The 17,367-nt window shown below is 31.2% G+C and overlaps 1 protein-coding gene across 1 annotated transcript in view; it reads right to left on the bottom strand.

Moving 5' to 3' along the window:
- Positions 1 to 17,367, bottom strand: part of LOC106883594 (E3 ubiquitin-protein ligase HECTD1) — a 78,851-nt gene that overhangs the window by 21,640 nt on the left and 39,844 nt on the right. Inside the window, exons 10-29 of the mRNA XM_014934671.2 lie at positions 17,195 to 17,359; positions 16,949 to 17,090; positions 15,894 to 16,049; positions 15,439 to 15,667; positions 15,160 to 15,335; positions 14,607 to 14,774; positions 14,038 to 14,175; positions 13,544 to 13,690; positions 12,616 to 12,704; positions 12,367 to 12,478; positions 11,533 to 11,667; positions 11,220 to 11,362; positions 9,578 to 9,721; positions 8,963 to 9,043; positions 8,267 to 8,365; positions 7,450 to 7,613; positions 6,990 to 7,166; positions 6,271 to 6,452; positions 5,679 to 5,804; positions 893 to 1,039 (exon numbers count right to left, since the gene is read on the bottom strand). Coding sequence (XP_014790157.1) covers positions 893 to 1,039; positions 5,679 to 5,804; positions 6,271 to 6,452; positions 6,990 to 7,166; positions 7,450 to 7,613; positions 8,267 to 8,365; positions 8,963 to 9,043; positions 9,578 to 9,721; positions 11,220 to 11,362; positions 11,533 to 11,667; positions 12,367 to 12,478; positions 12,616 to 12,704; positions 13,544 to 13,690; positions 14,038 to 14,175; positions 14,607 to 14,774; positions 15,160 to 15,335; positions 15,439 to 15,667; positions 15,894 to 16,049; positions 16,949 to 17,090; positions 17,195 to 17,359 — 2,920 coding nt within the window. The remainder of the gene's footprint in view (positions 1 to 892; positions 1,040 to 5,678; positions 5,805 to 6,270; positions 6,453 to 6,989; positions 7,167 to 7,449; positions 7,614 to 8,266; positions 8,366 to 8,962; positions 9,044 to 9,577; positions 9,722 to 11,219; positions 11,363 to 11,532; positions 11,668 to 12,366; positions 12,479 to 12,615; positions 12,705 to 13,543; positions 13,691 to 14,037; positions 14,176 to 14,606; positions 14,775 to 15,159; positions 15,336 to 15,438; positions 15,668 to 15,893; positions 16,050 to 16,948; positions 17,091 to 17,194; positions 17,360 to 17,367) is intronic.

Genomic DNA, 17,367 nt, shown 5'->3' with positions numbered 1-17,367 from the left:
CAGTACAACAGATACAAAAGAATTTTAAAATGTGTATAACTGATTTATATTTTTTCACCTTTACCTATTTTAATTTTTTTTATTTACCTGTAAGATGTGTGGCAAATTTTGATCACTTTGTATTGTGAATATATGTATTTATGTATATATATATGTATGTGAGTTTATTTCATTTAGTTGATGAAATGTATTTCATTTCCTAGTTTTCTTCAAAGACAAATTCTAGTATTTCATTGTTTTACTTGGTACACATATTTCTTTCTGCTTGAAGTTTATGTTCCATTTGTCTTATGTGCATTAAGTTCAACTGATATATAATCCAGTAATTTGCACAATTCTTTCATATTAAAATTTTGTTGTATACTCATTGAATATTAGCTAATAACTCATTTTCCATCCTAATGTTTAAACAAAATTTAAATGATTTAATATTTTGTTGAATTTACCTGTATTTACCTGTAATTAGTTCCACTTTGAGACAAAAATTATGAAATAGGTTTTGTTAAGAACCTTTAGTTAAATTGTGTCTAAAAATCATATTGATATGTTGATTAATAAAAGAAAAAAAAAAAAAAAAATTCAAGTTGTTTTATGAAACAAGTCTAAATTCACGATTATTTTAGAATTTCATTGAAACACATAGGTGTGTATTTCAGATAGGAATATAGCAACGAAAGGATTAAAAGACAAAACAATTTCTTTGTTGCAGAACAAGTTCTGGAAAATAGTAATAAGGACATAATACTAAACTGAGAATTTTGAAAATGTTGTAAGATTAACATTTTTGAATTTAAAAAAAAAACAAAAACTTATCCATGTACACACACACACACACAAAGGCATGCACACGCACAAACACACAGGGAAACATTTTCAAAATCTTTATGCTCACCCCCAAGTAGTTGCTGCAAGTAGGAGTGGGTGATACAGACTGATGAGTCTCCAGGGTATTGCCCCTTATGACGTGTGATGATGGATGTGGAGATAAATGCATCATTGAATAAAAAGGATCTGGACAACCTCGTAGACCTTCTAATAACTGTAACAATAAAGAGAACAATTGGGAAATCTCAGAATATGCCTTTAAAGCTTCATTTATTTAAGAGAAAACATTGTGGAAGATATTTCATAAAAACTGAAAAATCCTCAAAAAAATGTCTAGAGGAATATAATTTGATCCCTCTATTTTACAGAATTCTGTCTTGTTGATGATAGTCAACCTTGAAGGCCAAAAAGGTTAGATGTCTAAATAAGTAGTTTAAAAGATATCGCCAAACAACATTCTGAAGAGGAGGGAAGACTTAAAAATAAGGCTTAAACATCTTGACAAAACCAGTACCAAAACTTGACTAATAAGAGTGGTTTAATTTCAAATTATTATATAAAATGTTTGTTTGCAGCAAGCAAAGACTTTTGATTATTTGGAAATCAAAATTATTTCGACATTGAATCTTGATGTACCAAATAATTTAATGAACAAATATATAGATTTTCATAAATTAAGTTTTGTCAGAATTAAAAATTCAAAAAAAATTCCAAAGATGAAAATCAGATTTGTAAGAAATAGTAGTCATTCTGGTATGTATTTGACTATTCTCAACAGGAATTGAACTAAAACCGAAAGATAAATATTACTGTACATTTAGCATAGCACTAAGTTTCTGCTATTCTAGTAACCTAACGATAAATTACTTTTCAAATTCATATTTTCCTAGATTTCATTGGAAAAAAAAAAAAATTTTCTTTTAAACTATTTACACTCTTGAATTTTTAAGGCTTGCTTCAAAAGCAAATTAATACAATATTAATTCTGCTTTGAATTGCACTGAGTTTTAAATTTCAACACAGCTTGAGAACTTTCCAGAAAGTTTTTACCAGCCAAATAAAGAAATGAAGCATTCAGGATTAAAAGCAGCAGAGTGAATTGTCAAAATCTGTAACAGTACAATTCAAAATGTATCAAAACTAAATACATTCATGCACAATTATAAAAAAAAAAAAATCCGTCAATGCATTCCTAAGTAGAAAAAGAATGAAAAAAATCTATGCTGACAATTGAGATTTCAAATTTCTTTTTTTAATTACAACTATGTTTTTATTACTAACAAATTATGTGGGAAATCAAAAAGCAATCCAAAACAAGGATTGATTTGCAAATTACATGAAAATTTAGAACATTCTGGGGTACAAGTATGTCTTTAGCAAAATGAAAAGATGTAGTTAGTGTACATAAGGAAAAAATGCTGCTAATAATTAACTGAACACATCTGCTGTATGATAAGGATTCAATACGAAATAGAAAAGTTAGGCTTTTTTTTAATGTTAAAGAGAGAAGTTATTTGAAACTAGAAGTAGGCTATGACAAGCTACATAGGTTGCAATACAGAGTCAGATTGAGCTGTAAAAGAGAACAGGTTGTTATGAAACATTACTAAACAGTAAACTCCACTTCAAACTGTTGCCTCTTCCAGAGGCATTTTACTTTGATTTTCACCTCTATTCAGCCACTGCATAGTTTGCAAAAGGATTTGATATTATGCATAAATTTGCAATCATTGTAGATATTCAAAATGGGATTGAGAAAATAAAGCAACAACGATCAGGAATACATGACCAAAGATTCAAATGAGATGAAACAATGGTACTTTTTGATGAAGCAGGGTTGTACAAAAAAAGAAAGAAAAAAAAAGAAAAAAGAAAATGGCGTAACCCTTTAGCATTCAAATTTTGTCAAATATATTATAAATTCACATTTTATAAAATTAATCCTGAATTATCACAGCTTTTGAGATTTCAAAGATGATTGTTTATTTTTAGAATGATATTGCAGGGTAGGTGTGAGAGGCTGGATCTGGCCAGTTTGGCAATAAAACTGGCAGAATATCTGGGCTGGATATAGCTGATTTAACCCTTTAGCATTCAGGTTATTTTGTCAAATGTAATGCTTATTTATTCACATTCTTTTGAATCAATCATGCATTATCTCATAGTTTTGAGATTTTGATGATGTGATTGTTTAGATTTAGAATGACATTGTAGGGTAGATATGAGAGGCTGGATCTGGTCAGATTGAAGAGAAAACAGGCAGAATATTTAGGTTGGATATGGCTGGGTTTAAATGCTAAAGGGTTAAATAAAAAAACAATATAAATAAAAAGTAAAAATGAAACAAAAAGACAGAATGGTCATTGAGCTACAAAACCAAAGAGATAAAACAACTGAAGCTGAAAAGGAATTCTTTTGGAATTTTCAAAAAGAATAAAAAATTAACATATAATCAGGAATATTATGAAAAGTTTTATCTGAAATGATTGGAACATCAACTGGAGTAATTCTGTTACCCCAACCATCATGGTTCTGGGTTCAGTCCCACTATGTGGTACCTTGGATGTATTTGGTAGACGGAAACTAAAATAAGCTTGTCACATCTACATGTATATGTCGTCCGTGTGTCTTTTTTCCCCCCCATACTACTTGACAGCTGGTGTTGGTTTGTTTACATCTCTGTAACTCAGCAATTAAACTAAATACCAGGCTTTGGGAAAATAATTACTGGGGTTGATAAAACCAGTCAAGTGGTGTAGTCCAATGACCGAAACAGGTAAATGATAAGAGAACTATTGCAAAGTAAATAGATTTATAATGGATGAAATACAGTTTGAATTGTACTAAGACATGAGATACCATTTGACATCAAATTAATTGTAGAAACATCTGTTACCCCACCACAAGGGAAAACAGGGACCCATATTTTGTATGTACTGTAATTTAATAGATAGGAATAACCAACAGAGAAATAGTTAAATTTGCTCTGTTTATATATGTACTGCATAGATTACATGTCATACCCTAATACAGTGTGGACTGAGATCCCTGTTGACAACCTGCAGATATTACTGTTTAATATTTGAAGTATGCAAATTAATTGCTCCAGTTTTGAAGCCAGAGGATGTATTGAATATATAAATAGACTGGCTGATTACTTCTGAGGAGTTAGTCAAATGATGTCAACACCTCTGATGAGACCCCAATAAAGTTCAAAAATTAATTAAGGCTGTTCAATTTTTCCAATCTACAGAGAGATAGTTAAATAATTTACCCTACTTATATATCTACTGAATAGGTTACATGTAAGATGGCAACAAGTTTACACAAATTTACGACATAGCAAAGGTTACTATGTAGGTCTTAAATCCATAATTCAACATACTAGTTTTTAAAGTCTGCAATGAAATTCACAGCAGAAAGATTTTCAGCATTTCCACAAAATAATGGGCTTTTCAGAGCAGGATAATGTTGAAACTTGGTAGGAATCATTTCTATTTATGAAGCCAAAGACAATATTCAAATATAGTAAGGACCATCGCAGCATTTGGTATATATGTATTTTACTTGTTCCAGTCATTGGATTGAGGCCCCACTGGGACACTACTTTGAAGGGTTTTGGCTGAACAAATTAACTCCAGGACTTAATTTTTTAATTTTTAAGCTTGGTACTTATTCTATCAGTTTGTTTATTTCTTCTAAACTTAGCAGTTTGATAAAAGGGGCCAAATTATCTTACACAAAAACACACGACAGGGTTCTTTCAATTTCCGTCTGTCAATTTCACTCACAAGACTTTGGTCGGCCCGAGGCTATAGTAGAAGAGACTTGCCCAAGGTGCCACACAATAGAACTGAACCCAGAACCATTTGGTTTGGAAGCAAGCTTCCACACCTATACATGCATGTAGAGAAAGGTATGGCCTAGGTTTACTTCCCAACACGATTTCAGGTTCAGTCCCACAGTGTGCCACTTTGGGCAGATGTGTACTACTATAAATGCCCAAGCCTTGTGAATGGATTTGGTAGATGGAAATTGAAAGCAGCCCACTGTGTATGCTTCCTTGCCTCACCATGACATTGCATAATAGTCGTAAACAGGTGTCACTGTCATACAAGCAATGTCATTTGTTTCCAATCTTCTATATAAATATGTCCAATCAGTAGGAAATATTGTCTTGCTTGGAAACAAGTGAGGACTGACAGCAGAGCCATAAAAAAATTTGTCTTAATAAATTCCATCTGACCCATGCAAGCAGAAAAAAGTAGATGTTAAAATGATGAAAGTGGGTTTACAAAGTTTACACAGCACAATAAATGGATGCATTAAGAACTATAGTAAATTTCAAGTTGTCCTACAACATTCAAGTGCACCATATGAACTGTCAAGAACAAATTTGCTGCATATTTTGAACAAAAACTATTCAAATGAACCAAAAAAGAACAAAAAAAAAAAACATTTATAAAAGCTTAGCTCATACATAGATATTTATCAGATTTTGTACATAAGAATGAATGGAGAAAAATTGTGCAAAAGTTTTGAAATGGTATTTGCCAATAAGAAACGATTAGATTAAGCAACACTGGTAAAAGTATTATCAACCCTTAGAAAGGTGAATTTGAAAGAAGCTGGCATTGTATAATCACTGCTAGAAAGGCTGTTAAGATTCGTTCAATCAAATATGAGGAGGAAAAGAATTCAGTTTGTTTAACAAAACAGGCTTTAAGGAAACCAGAAATTTGATTCAAATAACCTGAAGCCAATCTAGAAAATATACAACCCTAGTTTATATTTCAGAGCTACATAAAAACTAACAAATGTTAGAGAGTGCAAACAATAGACAAGTAACTTACATTTTTTAAGGCCGATGATAGATTTTCTGCTGATGAAGCCTGTTCTGTACTTGCAACAGATGCTCGATTTTCTGACACTTCACTGAGGCTGGGAGTAGAGTTACTTTTCCGATTGGTAATGCTCACCTGGATTGGACAATTAGAACAGAAAGAAGAGTATTTTTAATCACTGAACTTGTTCAATTTCTATCTAAAAAAGAAACAAAAACTAAGTACTAAATTTTAGGACAAAATGTCCATAACAAAAAAAAAAAAAAAAAGACCACCATACTTGCATAACTTGTGGACTGTGCTTAAGCCTTTGTATCAACTGTTTGAAAGATCTAACTCAAATAATGACCGGTCCTAATCTAAAAAATTCTAGCACTAATTAGAATATGAAAGAATGGGTATTTTTTTCCAAGAAGTCTCAGGTGTTAGTGATAAAACACATAGAAGAGCGACTTTTGTTGAAGCAAACCCCTAAATTTCAGTATTCAATGGTAATAGACTACAAATGTAAATGATGCATAATGCATACTGACAGGTTAATTCTCATAAACCGAATGCATCAATTTCATAATTTTATTCTAATTATTAAAAAAAAAAATACCTTTACTTTATCCATGAATGTTGAACCGGTTCTTGGTTTGACAGTTTGTGGTGCAGAGTCTAACTTTGGGATTCTCACCTTTTCAGGATCATATGAAGGAGCTAGCTGTAAATCAAATTTTCCTTCAGCTCCCATTCGGTAAGAATTGGAACCACCAAAGTCCCATGTCACATCTACCCAGCCTAAATATTAAAAAACAAAATTTAAACATTAATAAGTATAGAAATTACAATAACGCTGCTAAATTAATGCAAATGGATCAAAATTTTTACATTTCAAAAAACAGAAAACTAGTTAATACAAATACACACACAGAGGTAAGGCTTTAAATATAAAGGAATGGAAAATAAGTTCATAATCACACTGACATTAACAAATTACATAACTAACTTTATAGCTACTTGTAAAAAGAAAGCAAAATGTATCAAAATATCCAAACTCTTCAAACGAGCAGAGGAAATTATTTTTAACTATATCACCATCATCACATCAGATTTATAAAATTACTGTTAGTCAAAAAGAAAAGTGAAGATGAAAAAGTTTTAAGCCAAACAAAAAGTAGATATTTAAAAATTTATATTTAGTCTTAATACCATCCTATTGTACTAAGTTCCTGTTCTAATCATTCTTCTCCCATATTAAAAAACTTAGAAGTTAGAAACTGTAATTTTGTAGTTATATTAACATTTTTCATGAGAGTAAAATATCACAATACTAACCATTGTGCAATTCTCCAGTTACAAATCCTTCACCAGGAGGATTTCCATCTTGATCTCGCCATTTCCAGTCCATGCCACGTACTACACGAGCACCTTGCTGTATTTGCCGAAGCACTTGACATTTGATAAAGCGTCGTTGACGTCTTAGATTAGCCTCTGCTTCTCTAGCAGCTTTGCCTTAAGTAATAAACAGAGTGAATAAAGATTAAAACAAATCTTTTCCCTAAGTCACTGATATATCATTCAAGAAAGGATATTCAACAATAGGAATGGAAATTAAATCAACCAATAGTTCTTGATAAACAGGAATATAAAAGTAATACTTGAAAAAAAAAAAAAAAAAAAAACTAACACTTTAATATTCAACAGAAATTATCTGATTGCAATTTCAAACAACTTAGCAGTTTATATATTTTTTGTTTATTAAGCCAATTGCTTCTCTAGATACATATGTACTTACCTATGTCATCACAAACACCAGTCACTTTACCATAAATTTCAAAACCAGAGAGTGAAAGATAGTGTGTTTGGCCACTGGCATTTTTACCAGTTTGTTGAAGTCTGATGTATCTCCAGCCCTGAGTTTCTTCAGTGGGACATTCAATTGGCCAAGATGCAGTAGATCTAAAAATTATACAAGAGAAAATTATTATTGTATAATACGATTTTGAATATAATATCTCTACCTTTTTCTTGCCAAAAATCATCAATATCTGTTTTATTACCTTATTAGCCCATACCAATAATGTAACTTTCACATTTAAAGTTTAATCTTTTAAATTAAAAATAAAATTATTACTTTTAAGTGATAGAGTAACATCACACTGTATGGTAACAGAATTAATCACTCACTAATGATGTTCATACAGAAATTGTTACATATCCTACAGCTTTTACTTCATCTCATTTTCAAAGTTTTGTAGTTACATTTATTTCTGACGTGATAGACAACAGAGGTCTTAGCTCAAATGTGCAGATATTGCAGATGCTTTTTTCAAACCTATTTACACATTTTAGTTTTGTTAAAATTGATGCAAGTTAATTTAAAGTTAAAATTTGGTTTCAATCAATCTAATCACCTGTACAACAAAGGTCTGAATTCTCTATGAACATTAGTCTGTCAATTTCATAATAGAACATAAAAAAAAATTCTAATAATCAATTAAAACATTACACCCACAATTTTGAATTTTTTTATATATGTATATATATATATATATATTACAAAGAAAAAAATCAGTTTGTTAAAAGGAAGTAAATTAAGAAAGTAGTCTTACCCAGGTTCATTTAAAGAGCAATCATCAACATGATTGTACAAAGTTAGCCAGTTCTGACCATCCTTTGAAACTTGAAATTGCCAATTCCTCAAAGCTGATCTAAAATAAAGAATTTTAAAGCAATAAATAAAATTTTTTTTAGAGTAAATATATAAGAAATTAAAAAGAATTTCCATGACAGTGGAAAAAAAAAAAGCCTAATTTTTTTTATTACTTTATATAGGGGAGAAAGGAGTGCTCCTAACACTTCACAGGACCCCTAACTAAGATTGGTGAGAATGAAGGCAAGAAGGTATCCTCAAACTGGCGACTTGTTCTTAATGTTTGCAGCACAGTGAACTCTGTTAAAGGTATTTAGACAGTGATAACCTGAGTGGCCAACCAAATTTATCATTCAAGCCAACAATGGCAAAATTTGAACTCCATATACAAAGAGCCAAAACAAATACCACAAGGCATCTCATCTGAGGTTTTAATGCTTCAACCGGTCCAATACTGCATTCAGAAAGCATAAATCCAGAGAAATTTGGGATGGAGGGGGAAAAAAAAAAAAGCTTGAAAGAAGAGTTTCATCTAATACTAATTCTTCTTCCAATTTACTGCCTAATTAATGTTATAAGCAAAAATGAATTAATATCAGACAGATCAGTGATATATATATTGTACTGAAATTTACAATAGTTTGTAGACACTCACCTTCCATATCCTCTTGCATGCCGTAGAGTATAACAATTCGGTATAATCCATACACCAAGATCTATTGCAAAGGACGCTTTCCTGCAAGAAACCCAACATAAATTTAAAAAAATAATTTTTAGGTACAGAAGTGACTTCAAATAATTAACAAAGTTAACGACAAAACAAAACACTTATTAAAATTTATAAGGAATTAAATTCGCACTAACAATTTTATAAAGTTACATTACGGACAAAGTTTAAAAAAAATTTCAAATAGCTGTGTGGTAAGAAGCTTGCTTCCCAACCACATGGTTCCAGATTGTTTCACTGTGTGGCACTTTGCACAAGTGTCTTCTATAATCTTAGGCTGAGCAAAGACTAGAGTGGATTTGGTGGGTGGAAACTGAAAGAAGCACATCAGATATATGTATGTGTGTGCATGTCCAACCAATGTTGGTGTGTTTATATCCTCGTAACTTAGCAGTTCGGCAAAAGAGACCGATAAAATAAGTACTAGGCTTACAAAGAATAAGTCCTACGGTCGATTTCTTCAACAAAAACTTTTCAAGGCAATGCACCAGAATGGTTACAGTCAAATGACTGAAACAAGTAAAAGAATAAAAGAATATTTACTTATCATCGTTTGTATGGCAGTTGATAGCAGAAGAGTCCCTGCTTAGTATGTCCTCCAGTTTTCCATAAGGAAGATTTCTTCCTTCAGACGATGTTACACACACTAATCCATACTGGGCTGGATTCACCCATTCATAAGCAGTTCTATATTAAAACAAGATTTCCTTTAGATAGCAGGCTTAGCATATTTTACAGAGATCACACCTAATAAATGTAAACAATATAAATTTTCAAACGATCTGGTAAAGTTTTCAACAATTAATAAAATTTATTTACCTGGGGTGAAAAAAAATCAGATTAAACAAAAAAAGTTATTTAACCTGTCTCTCATCAATCTAACAACCTAAGTATTTATTATTTTCTATATGAACAGTTTTTTTAAGAAGCCTTGTTACTATTCCAGTGATAGATTTCAGCAAGTAAATTTTTTGTATAGTCCACATCATTTGAACATTAATTTTGTCTACTCTAAACTTTGCTTTTTTAATTATTTATTTGCTTGTTCCTACAACAGCCAGCCTATTCCTCAGAGGTACTATCTCTATTTTTGTAATTACTGAACTTAGCAGGGATTTTGAAAGGAAGAGGCAACAGCAGTAAGTGAAAAATGCAACAATTATCACAATTTGGAATCGGATATATCTATTTCTGATAGCAAACACAAATTAACAGTGTCACTTGATGGTAAAGAAGACCAGAAGACTGTTCAACAGACGAAATAGAATGAAATACAAAATGAGATTTTAATGTTTTTGGAAGAAACAAGATCCAATCAGTTTTTACATCAAATCAAAATAATTTGCCATTTATTTTCGAAAATTTTCCACATGCAAACTGGAAAAACAAGCACTACTCAATATATATATAACAAAAGAGGAAAGGAGAACTCCTGAACGTCTACATGCTTAGATGAAATTTGGATATTTTTGTCAAAAAGGGTATTTGGAGGCTACAGAAGATAATCAGTTACTGGGGCATGGATGAACATTTCAGATTCTTTTCCTAATATTATGACACTAACATATTTTTTGAGTTGTGCTACTATGTTCACACCACCCATATCCATAGAGTTTATTAGAACATTTCTTTAAAAACTTAGCAAGTAGGCAGCACTATCTATCAATTAGGCTTCAGGGCTACACAGAGGAAACAAGCCAAAGCTTTAAGAAATACCAGCAAACCTTTCAAATTCTCCAAACTTGAATTTCTCTTTATAATTTTTTTTAAACATTGATGGACTACCTTTACACATGCTTTATATGTACTCAAGCAAACTGAAATTCAGCAAATGTGCATAATCATCTCTAATACATTAATTCTGTTATTTAGTCCAAATGACTTTAGATAGTGATTTTGAAAATATTAAAATTTTACTGAAGATACCTATAATAGAAATTCTAATATATTTATGTGAAATATGTTTTGTTAAGTTATTCCAAATATCCTTTTTAATACATCATTGAAATTAAAAAGAGAAAAAAAAATTAAAATTCATCTTACACATATACTAGCAAAGTCCTTGGCCTATATATTCTGGCTAGAAATAAAATAGCTAACAATATTTTAAGAAATCTTTTGAATTTTGTAATGATTTAAAACATCAAAATTACTTTCAGACTTGAATAAAAAACAAATTAATTACTTAGCATTAGTGCCGATCCAATAAATTAGACCATTTTCATCAAAGTCCCGCTGATGAGTAAATGTTATTGATGTGCCTGGTTCTTTCAATTTTTTAACAAAAGTAAAGGTTGATCGTTCATAATCATACCACTGCTTGGCAACCTAAAGAGTCCAAAAGAATATTTATAAGCAACTTCATTATAATAGTTAATTAGGAACTCAAATTGGAATGACTTTATAAATTACGTTTCATTAGATGATTTCTTACATAAAAAAATTGTGTTTACATTTGATTACAAAGAAATGTTTGTAAATTTGTAATATATTCTTACCATCTTCAAAAGATATCTTTCAAGTGCAGAAATTGTTGTAAGGGGTTCCATTTTTAGAGTACGGTTTGAGCGATCAATTAAACCAGTTTCACCAGCAGCCCGCTCTAATCGAAATCTAAGCCGACGAGTAAGGATCTAAAATAGAAGGGATAAATAGCAGACATAAATCGTAAGTCATTATTCAACTAAATTTTGATTGGCTACATAAACATGAATGCTACCAATATCAAGAAAACATCAATGCAGTACAATTAGTGGGTAGAATCTCTTCTGGCAAAAGCACATCTTCGACACTGACTGGCCCTTCTCTTCAGAGCCAAAATATATTTCAGTCTCTAACAATTATTAATTAGTACTCTACAAAAGCTTAGGTAATATTCAGTGGCATGTTGCTCTCACATCTGAAGTGTTTGTAAGTGCTGCACACACACACACCCTAGGCATATCCAGAATAGAGCCACTCATCAAATTGGATAAAGTCCCTTACAAATGGCTCACAGACAGGTGTTCTGTTTCCTCCTAGCTTTTCTACCACATCTATAATTGCTTCAGCTCCTTTGAACTACTGGCTGGGTTCATGCCATCTCCACTCAAACATTCTCACACCACTTGTCCCTTCTCACATGACTCATTGCACTTAGCACTTTCACTAATCACGACACCCAATTCTTCCTTCCTCGAACATCAACCCTCTTGATCTGTCTAAACTCCTATCATTCTTGTAGATGTTGACTTACAAAGAGGGACATTAATAGTATCAATCCCACTGGTCTAGGAGGGCCTGTCCCTTGCTCCAGACCCAGTAAGAAAAAAAAGAAAGAAAAAATAACTTACCTGTAAACCATAACCAGACCCAGGAAGATCATAACTGTAGACAGGGAGTTTTTCAATGGATTCTAAAACAGCCACAAGCTTTTTAACAAGAGCAACAGCTGGATTAAAACCTCTGGAAAATATTTAAAAGATAAAACAGTTAAAATGCTAGTTGTATCAAACATTCTTCTGATATTCTACTAGTACTGAATTTAATTGGATCTACAATCATGACAGTTTTGTTGAGTCGTGAAGTGCTCAAGTACTCACCCTTCTCTTTTCTGAAATATTCTTTTGAATAGTTTTATTCTTTCATTTGTTCTTTTCATGCTAGCTCTAGTTTGCATATCTTCAACATTCTGCAAGAGAAAAAGAGAAAAAAAAAATGAACTAATCTAGTTGAAAATAATAAAGGGCATGCTTCATATTTCCAATCAGAAGGGTAATATTATTATAATCACTTATGAACTATAGGTGTTTATAAAGCTAATATTTAACTTCAGTTTTTATAGCATTAAGCAAATGTAAGCAAAATTTTAAGATTAGAAGACAAGCTTGTCACAAAATGTTGCCTATAACAAGTTGAACTTATGGATTTCAAATGGCAATCAAGAATGGTAGTCTTTTACTTATCTTTCTGGCCATATTTTAAATAAAAGTTCACCATAAACTCAACACTTTATATATTGTGTACTTTTAGCAATTCATATTAGTATCTCATAAGATACTAATGCAAATTCAAGACTTGAATTCAAAACAATAACTTGCTCAATGATTTGTCAATTACACTATTATAAGTATATATACAAAACAATCATGGAGTTAAACTTGATTTCCAGTTTAGGCTACTTAACTTTCTTTACTAATGTCTTTTATAAAGTCATGAATTTCACAATCTCATCCTTATAAATCAGTATATTGGAAGTCTTGTGTTTAAGACAAAACCAGTTGACTGTAGTGACTAAATCATTCAACTTTTCAAACCAGGTGTTAAATTTAGTTAAGACATAGCATTTAACTTCTCAACTGTATGTCATATGGAATAAGTATTTGATGGTAGCTATTTTAGAAAATTTAGTTACCAGGATGTAAGAAAACAAAACAAAACAAAACAAAAACAAAAACATAAAAGCAGTAATTCTAGTATTTAAAATAAGCAACTTCATATATCTAAAAATACTAAAGAAGAAACAATTACATTATTTAAGATGTTCAGCAAGGTTTGGACTAATCCACTGCTTGAAAGTTCGAAAGAAGAAACTGTGTGCTCATCTTTTAATAATGCTGTTAATTCTTCCAGAGCAGCATGCATGTCTTCCTCCCATTCCACTTCACCTGTAGGGGACTAAAATAGAAAAGCAGAGAAAATGCGTAAGTAATGTTTGTAATAAATTTATGCATTAAGTGATATACTTTCAAATTATTCTGTCAAAATATAATGCTTATTTAATCACAATGTTTTGGATCAATATTATCTCAGTTTCGAGATTTCAATAATGTGATTATTTTTAGAATGACACTGTAGGTGTAAGAGGTTGGATCTGACTGGTTTGAACACTAAACAGGTAAAATATCTGGACCAGATATGGCCAGTTTAAATGTTAAAGGGTTAATGTTTATCATATAACAGATTTTAGATGTGTTAAAAATTGTCATAGTCTATCAGTTTTACAAGTGAAGGAAGCTACTTACTTTTATTTGACTGATCTGTTTAGCATATGAAGCTTCAAGTCGATGCACAATGTTTTTAATTCGAGCCACAATGCTACGAGGAGAAGCTTCAGCTACTCTAAAGTATTGCTCATATAGCTCCCTGGCTAAGGTCCTTACCTAAAAATAGAAAACACCATTTTATGTAGTACAAAATGTGTAATAGTAAACAAGGTTTAATTAAATCATGTCAATTCAAAATTATGCAGTTTATGTACCATGTATAAAACATCATGGTATGGTGGAAAAAATAAAATACAAAGCAAGAATTTTTTGAAGTATAGGTTATTGGAGAAGCAAGACTAAATTACAAGTGAAAAAATTTTTAAATTAAAGATTAAAGTTTGCAAATTCAATTTTGAGTTATTTCAATTTGTGTGTTTAGACAAGTATTAAATTTAACCCAGCTTCATTGAATTCAGTTTCCCCAATAGCAATATCCAAAATTGTTATCAACTAACTCCTTCCAAAGTTATTTGAGAAAATATCAAAATAATTGTGTAAAAGAAAAATTTTAAACAATCCAAATTAGATACTTAAAGTATAATTACTTTCATTCTTAAAGCATCAATTTTTGTCCTGGACTTTTTACTTTTCTTGCCACCCCATCCAACTGCAAATTCTGGACCTAATGTGGTTTCAGCAGTAAAAGAATGTCTGGTTCCTCTATTGGAAACGAAAATAAATCCTGGCAGATCTTCTCCTAACAATGTGGATTGCTGTTTGAAAGAAGAAGGAAAAAAGAAAAACTTTCATTAAAACAGGAAAAAGAAAAAAAAAATAAGGCACAAAATTTGATGGGTCCTATACAAATGGTGAAATGCTTTTAAGCTGAAATTTAAACCACTTTAACTTAAAATCATAAGTTCACCTTTTATTCTCTAGTACAACACAATAGAAATTTAAAAGTATTGTAGTTGATTTTATCAACCCCAGTCTTTACTGGTATGGTGATATTTGAACACAGAATTGACTAGATGCTAAAAGGCAACTATTTAATCTGGCATTATCAACTATCATTCCACTTATGTAAAAATCTGAAGATGGGAAGTAGATAAAAAGTAATTTAAACTTTGAATTAATAGATTTTCAGCAAACATTTACCTGTTGGCCATCGGAGTTATGAATTTGCATTTCTCCAGTTTTCTTGCACATCAACACCCAATTACCAACAATCAAGCTGGCAGCGTCAGGCTTTGATACAATTGGTTGGCTCATTGTCCCTGAACGAATTTGACTACGAGCTTTTTGCAACTTTTCAACAAATTCGCCTCGGTTTTCTGTAGAAGTTAAAAAGATTAGTGAAATATATTTGCTAATTGATATAAAAACCAAACTGATGAAATAGCAACAGGAAAAGAAAAAAGTAAAACAAAGCCCTACCAGAACTATCAGAACCTCCTTCTGGACTTCCACTGGAATACATAGTAGCAAGTTTACTATCCAATATGAAACGAAACCACCCATTACTTCCATTAGATAATTCTAAGGCAGCAGCATCACTCCAAAGATACAGACAATCACGTCCTCGAACTATACTCCAATCTTTCCAGTGATAAGGCTTGCCTGGTAGAATTTCTTTAGCATCTTCAATAACTGGTTCCTCCTCCTCCTGAAACAAAATATTAAAAATTAATGTCTTCTATTTTTGTGAGATGAAATTAATTTTCTCTAGAATCAACCAAGTATATTCATAATATTTATTTTACCAACCAGTAATAAATGAAAAGGTCAAGCTCATCTCTTTGAAATTTGAACTTAGTACTAGGTACAGTAAGGCATCCAGAATAACATTTTACTATTTGAGCCTTGTGCAAAAATTATTTTCAAATACAAACCTTCTCCTTGTCTTTCTCTTCTTCAAATGGTCCAACCAAGGTTAGTACACGACTAAATAAGCCAAGGCGAGCAAAGTGTTCCAGATAAATTTCTTGCCCTTTCTTCATCAAGTCTTGCACCACTTGCAATGCTATTAGATGGCCGTTATCATCTTCCTACAAGAGTAAATAAAACGATCCATTCCATAAAAATGTTTACTATTTTAGTTCTTGTTACTCAAACAATCTTGGATATTACTGAAGAAGCAGAAATTGCCCAAATTTACCTATTCACACCTAAATTAGAATATTCAGGAAAATTGTGCTACTACATAAGAGATATAATTGCAACAGGTAAACACTGTATACTGATATTGTTAAGGTGTGAATTTGATGACCCTAGAAAATCTGGTTATTATTTTCCACTACCATTTTTCCTTATTTTTTAAATATTTTATTTTATTTTTACTGTTTTCAAATGTTATAACCTTTTTAAAACTTTTATATACCTCAGGTTTAGCAATAGTAATTTTATAAATTTGAAATAAGCAACTACTACAGATCAGGAAATGCAACAGGCATTAATGCAATGGGCATAGAACCAGATGCTTCAATACCTGATAGTGAAAAAAACTTATGCAGAGAATGAATTAATTCCAAAAAGAGATTGCAGTGAAAACTTAAAATATTTCTCTATCACATATTTTAGAAAACTTACACAGTGATTATTTACTCAAGCTTCTTCCAATTGAAATTTCCCAGATGAAAGAGGCCATTTGTCACAGAATGCAAACAAAGGAAAAGGAGGATATGGGCTCCTATTTAACTGAACAAAATTTGGGCTTTTTTTTTTTGTCATAGATATAATTTTACATCAAATTAGAATAACTGAGACAAAAAATCCATTGCAGATTTACACAAGACCTTTCATAGTCTAAACACTAATATATTCATTGAAAGTTATAATAGTTTCATGAAGCATTAAAATTTATAGTTAATTTGGAATAGTAATGAAACACATAGGTGTATTCTAGTTGAATGTAGTAATTAAAGAGTTAAAGTTAACATGAACTTACTTCATTGTCAAGAACTGTAGCAATGACTTCTGTAAGAGATGATCCAAAATTTGGGCTGCTAAATTCTGAGCAACTCATTTCAGCTAAAAGTGGCCCACTAATATAATGGACCATTTTTCTGATGAGTGACAAGCTGGCTTTCCTTCAGAGGGTGAAAAAAAAACACATGAGAATATTTTGAAAATAAGTTAAATTTAGAAATTTATTGTATTCCTTCATATAAGAAAAAAAAAAGTCACTAATTACCTGACTGATATCAACATGGATCCATGAAATACTTGTGCAAAGACAGGCAGGAGCCCTTTAATATATAATGGGGCAACTTCTGGATCACCTTTTGGTTCTGTACATTCTGTTTTGTCTTCTTCAACCAAATCTTTTTCTCTGTCTGTTTCTATTTGTGAATTTTCTCTTTGAAC

This window comes from Octopus bimaculoides, chromosome 16 (assembly GCF_001194135.2).
Source record: "Octopus bimaculoides isolate UCB-OBI-ISO-001 chromosome 16, ASM119413v2, whole genome shotgun sequence".
Classification (NCBI taxonomy): domain Eukaryota; kingdom Metazoa; phylum Mollusca; class Cephalopoda; order Octopoda; family Octopodidae; genus Octopus; species Octopus bimaculoides.
The sequence above is the reverse complement of the archived record's forward strand: the minus strand, read 5'-3'. Positions and strand labels throughout refer to the sequence as shown.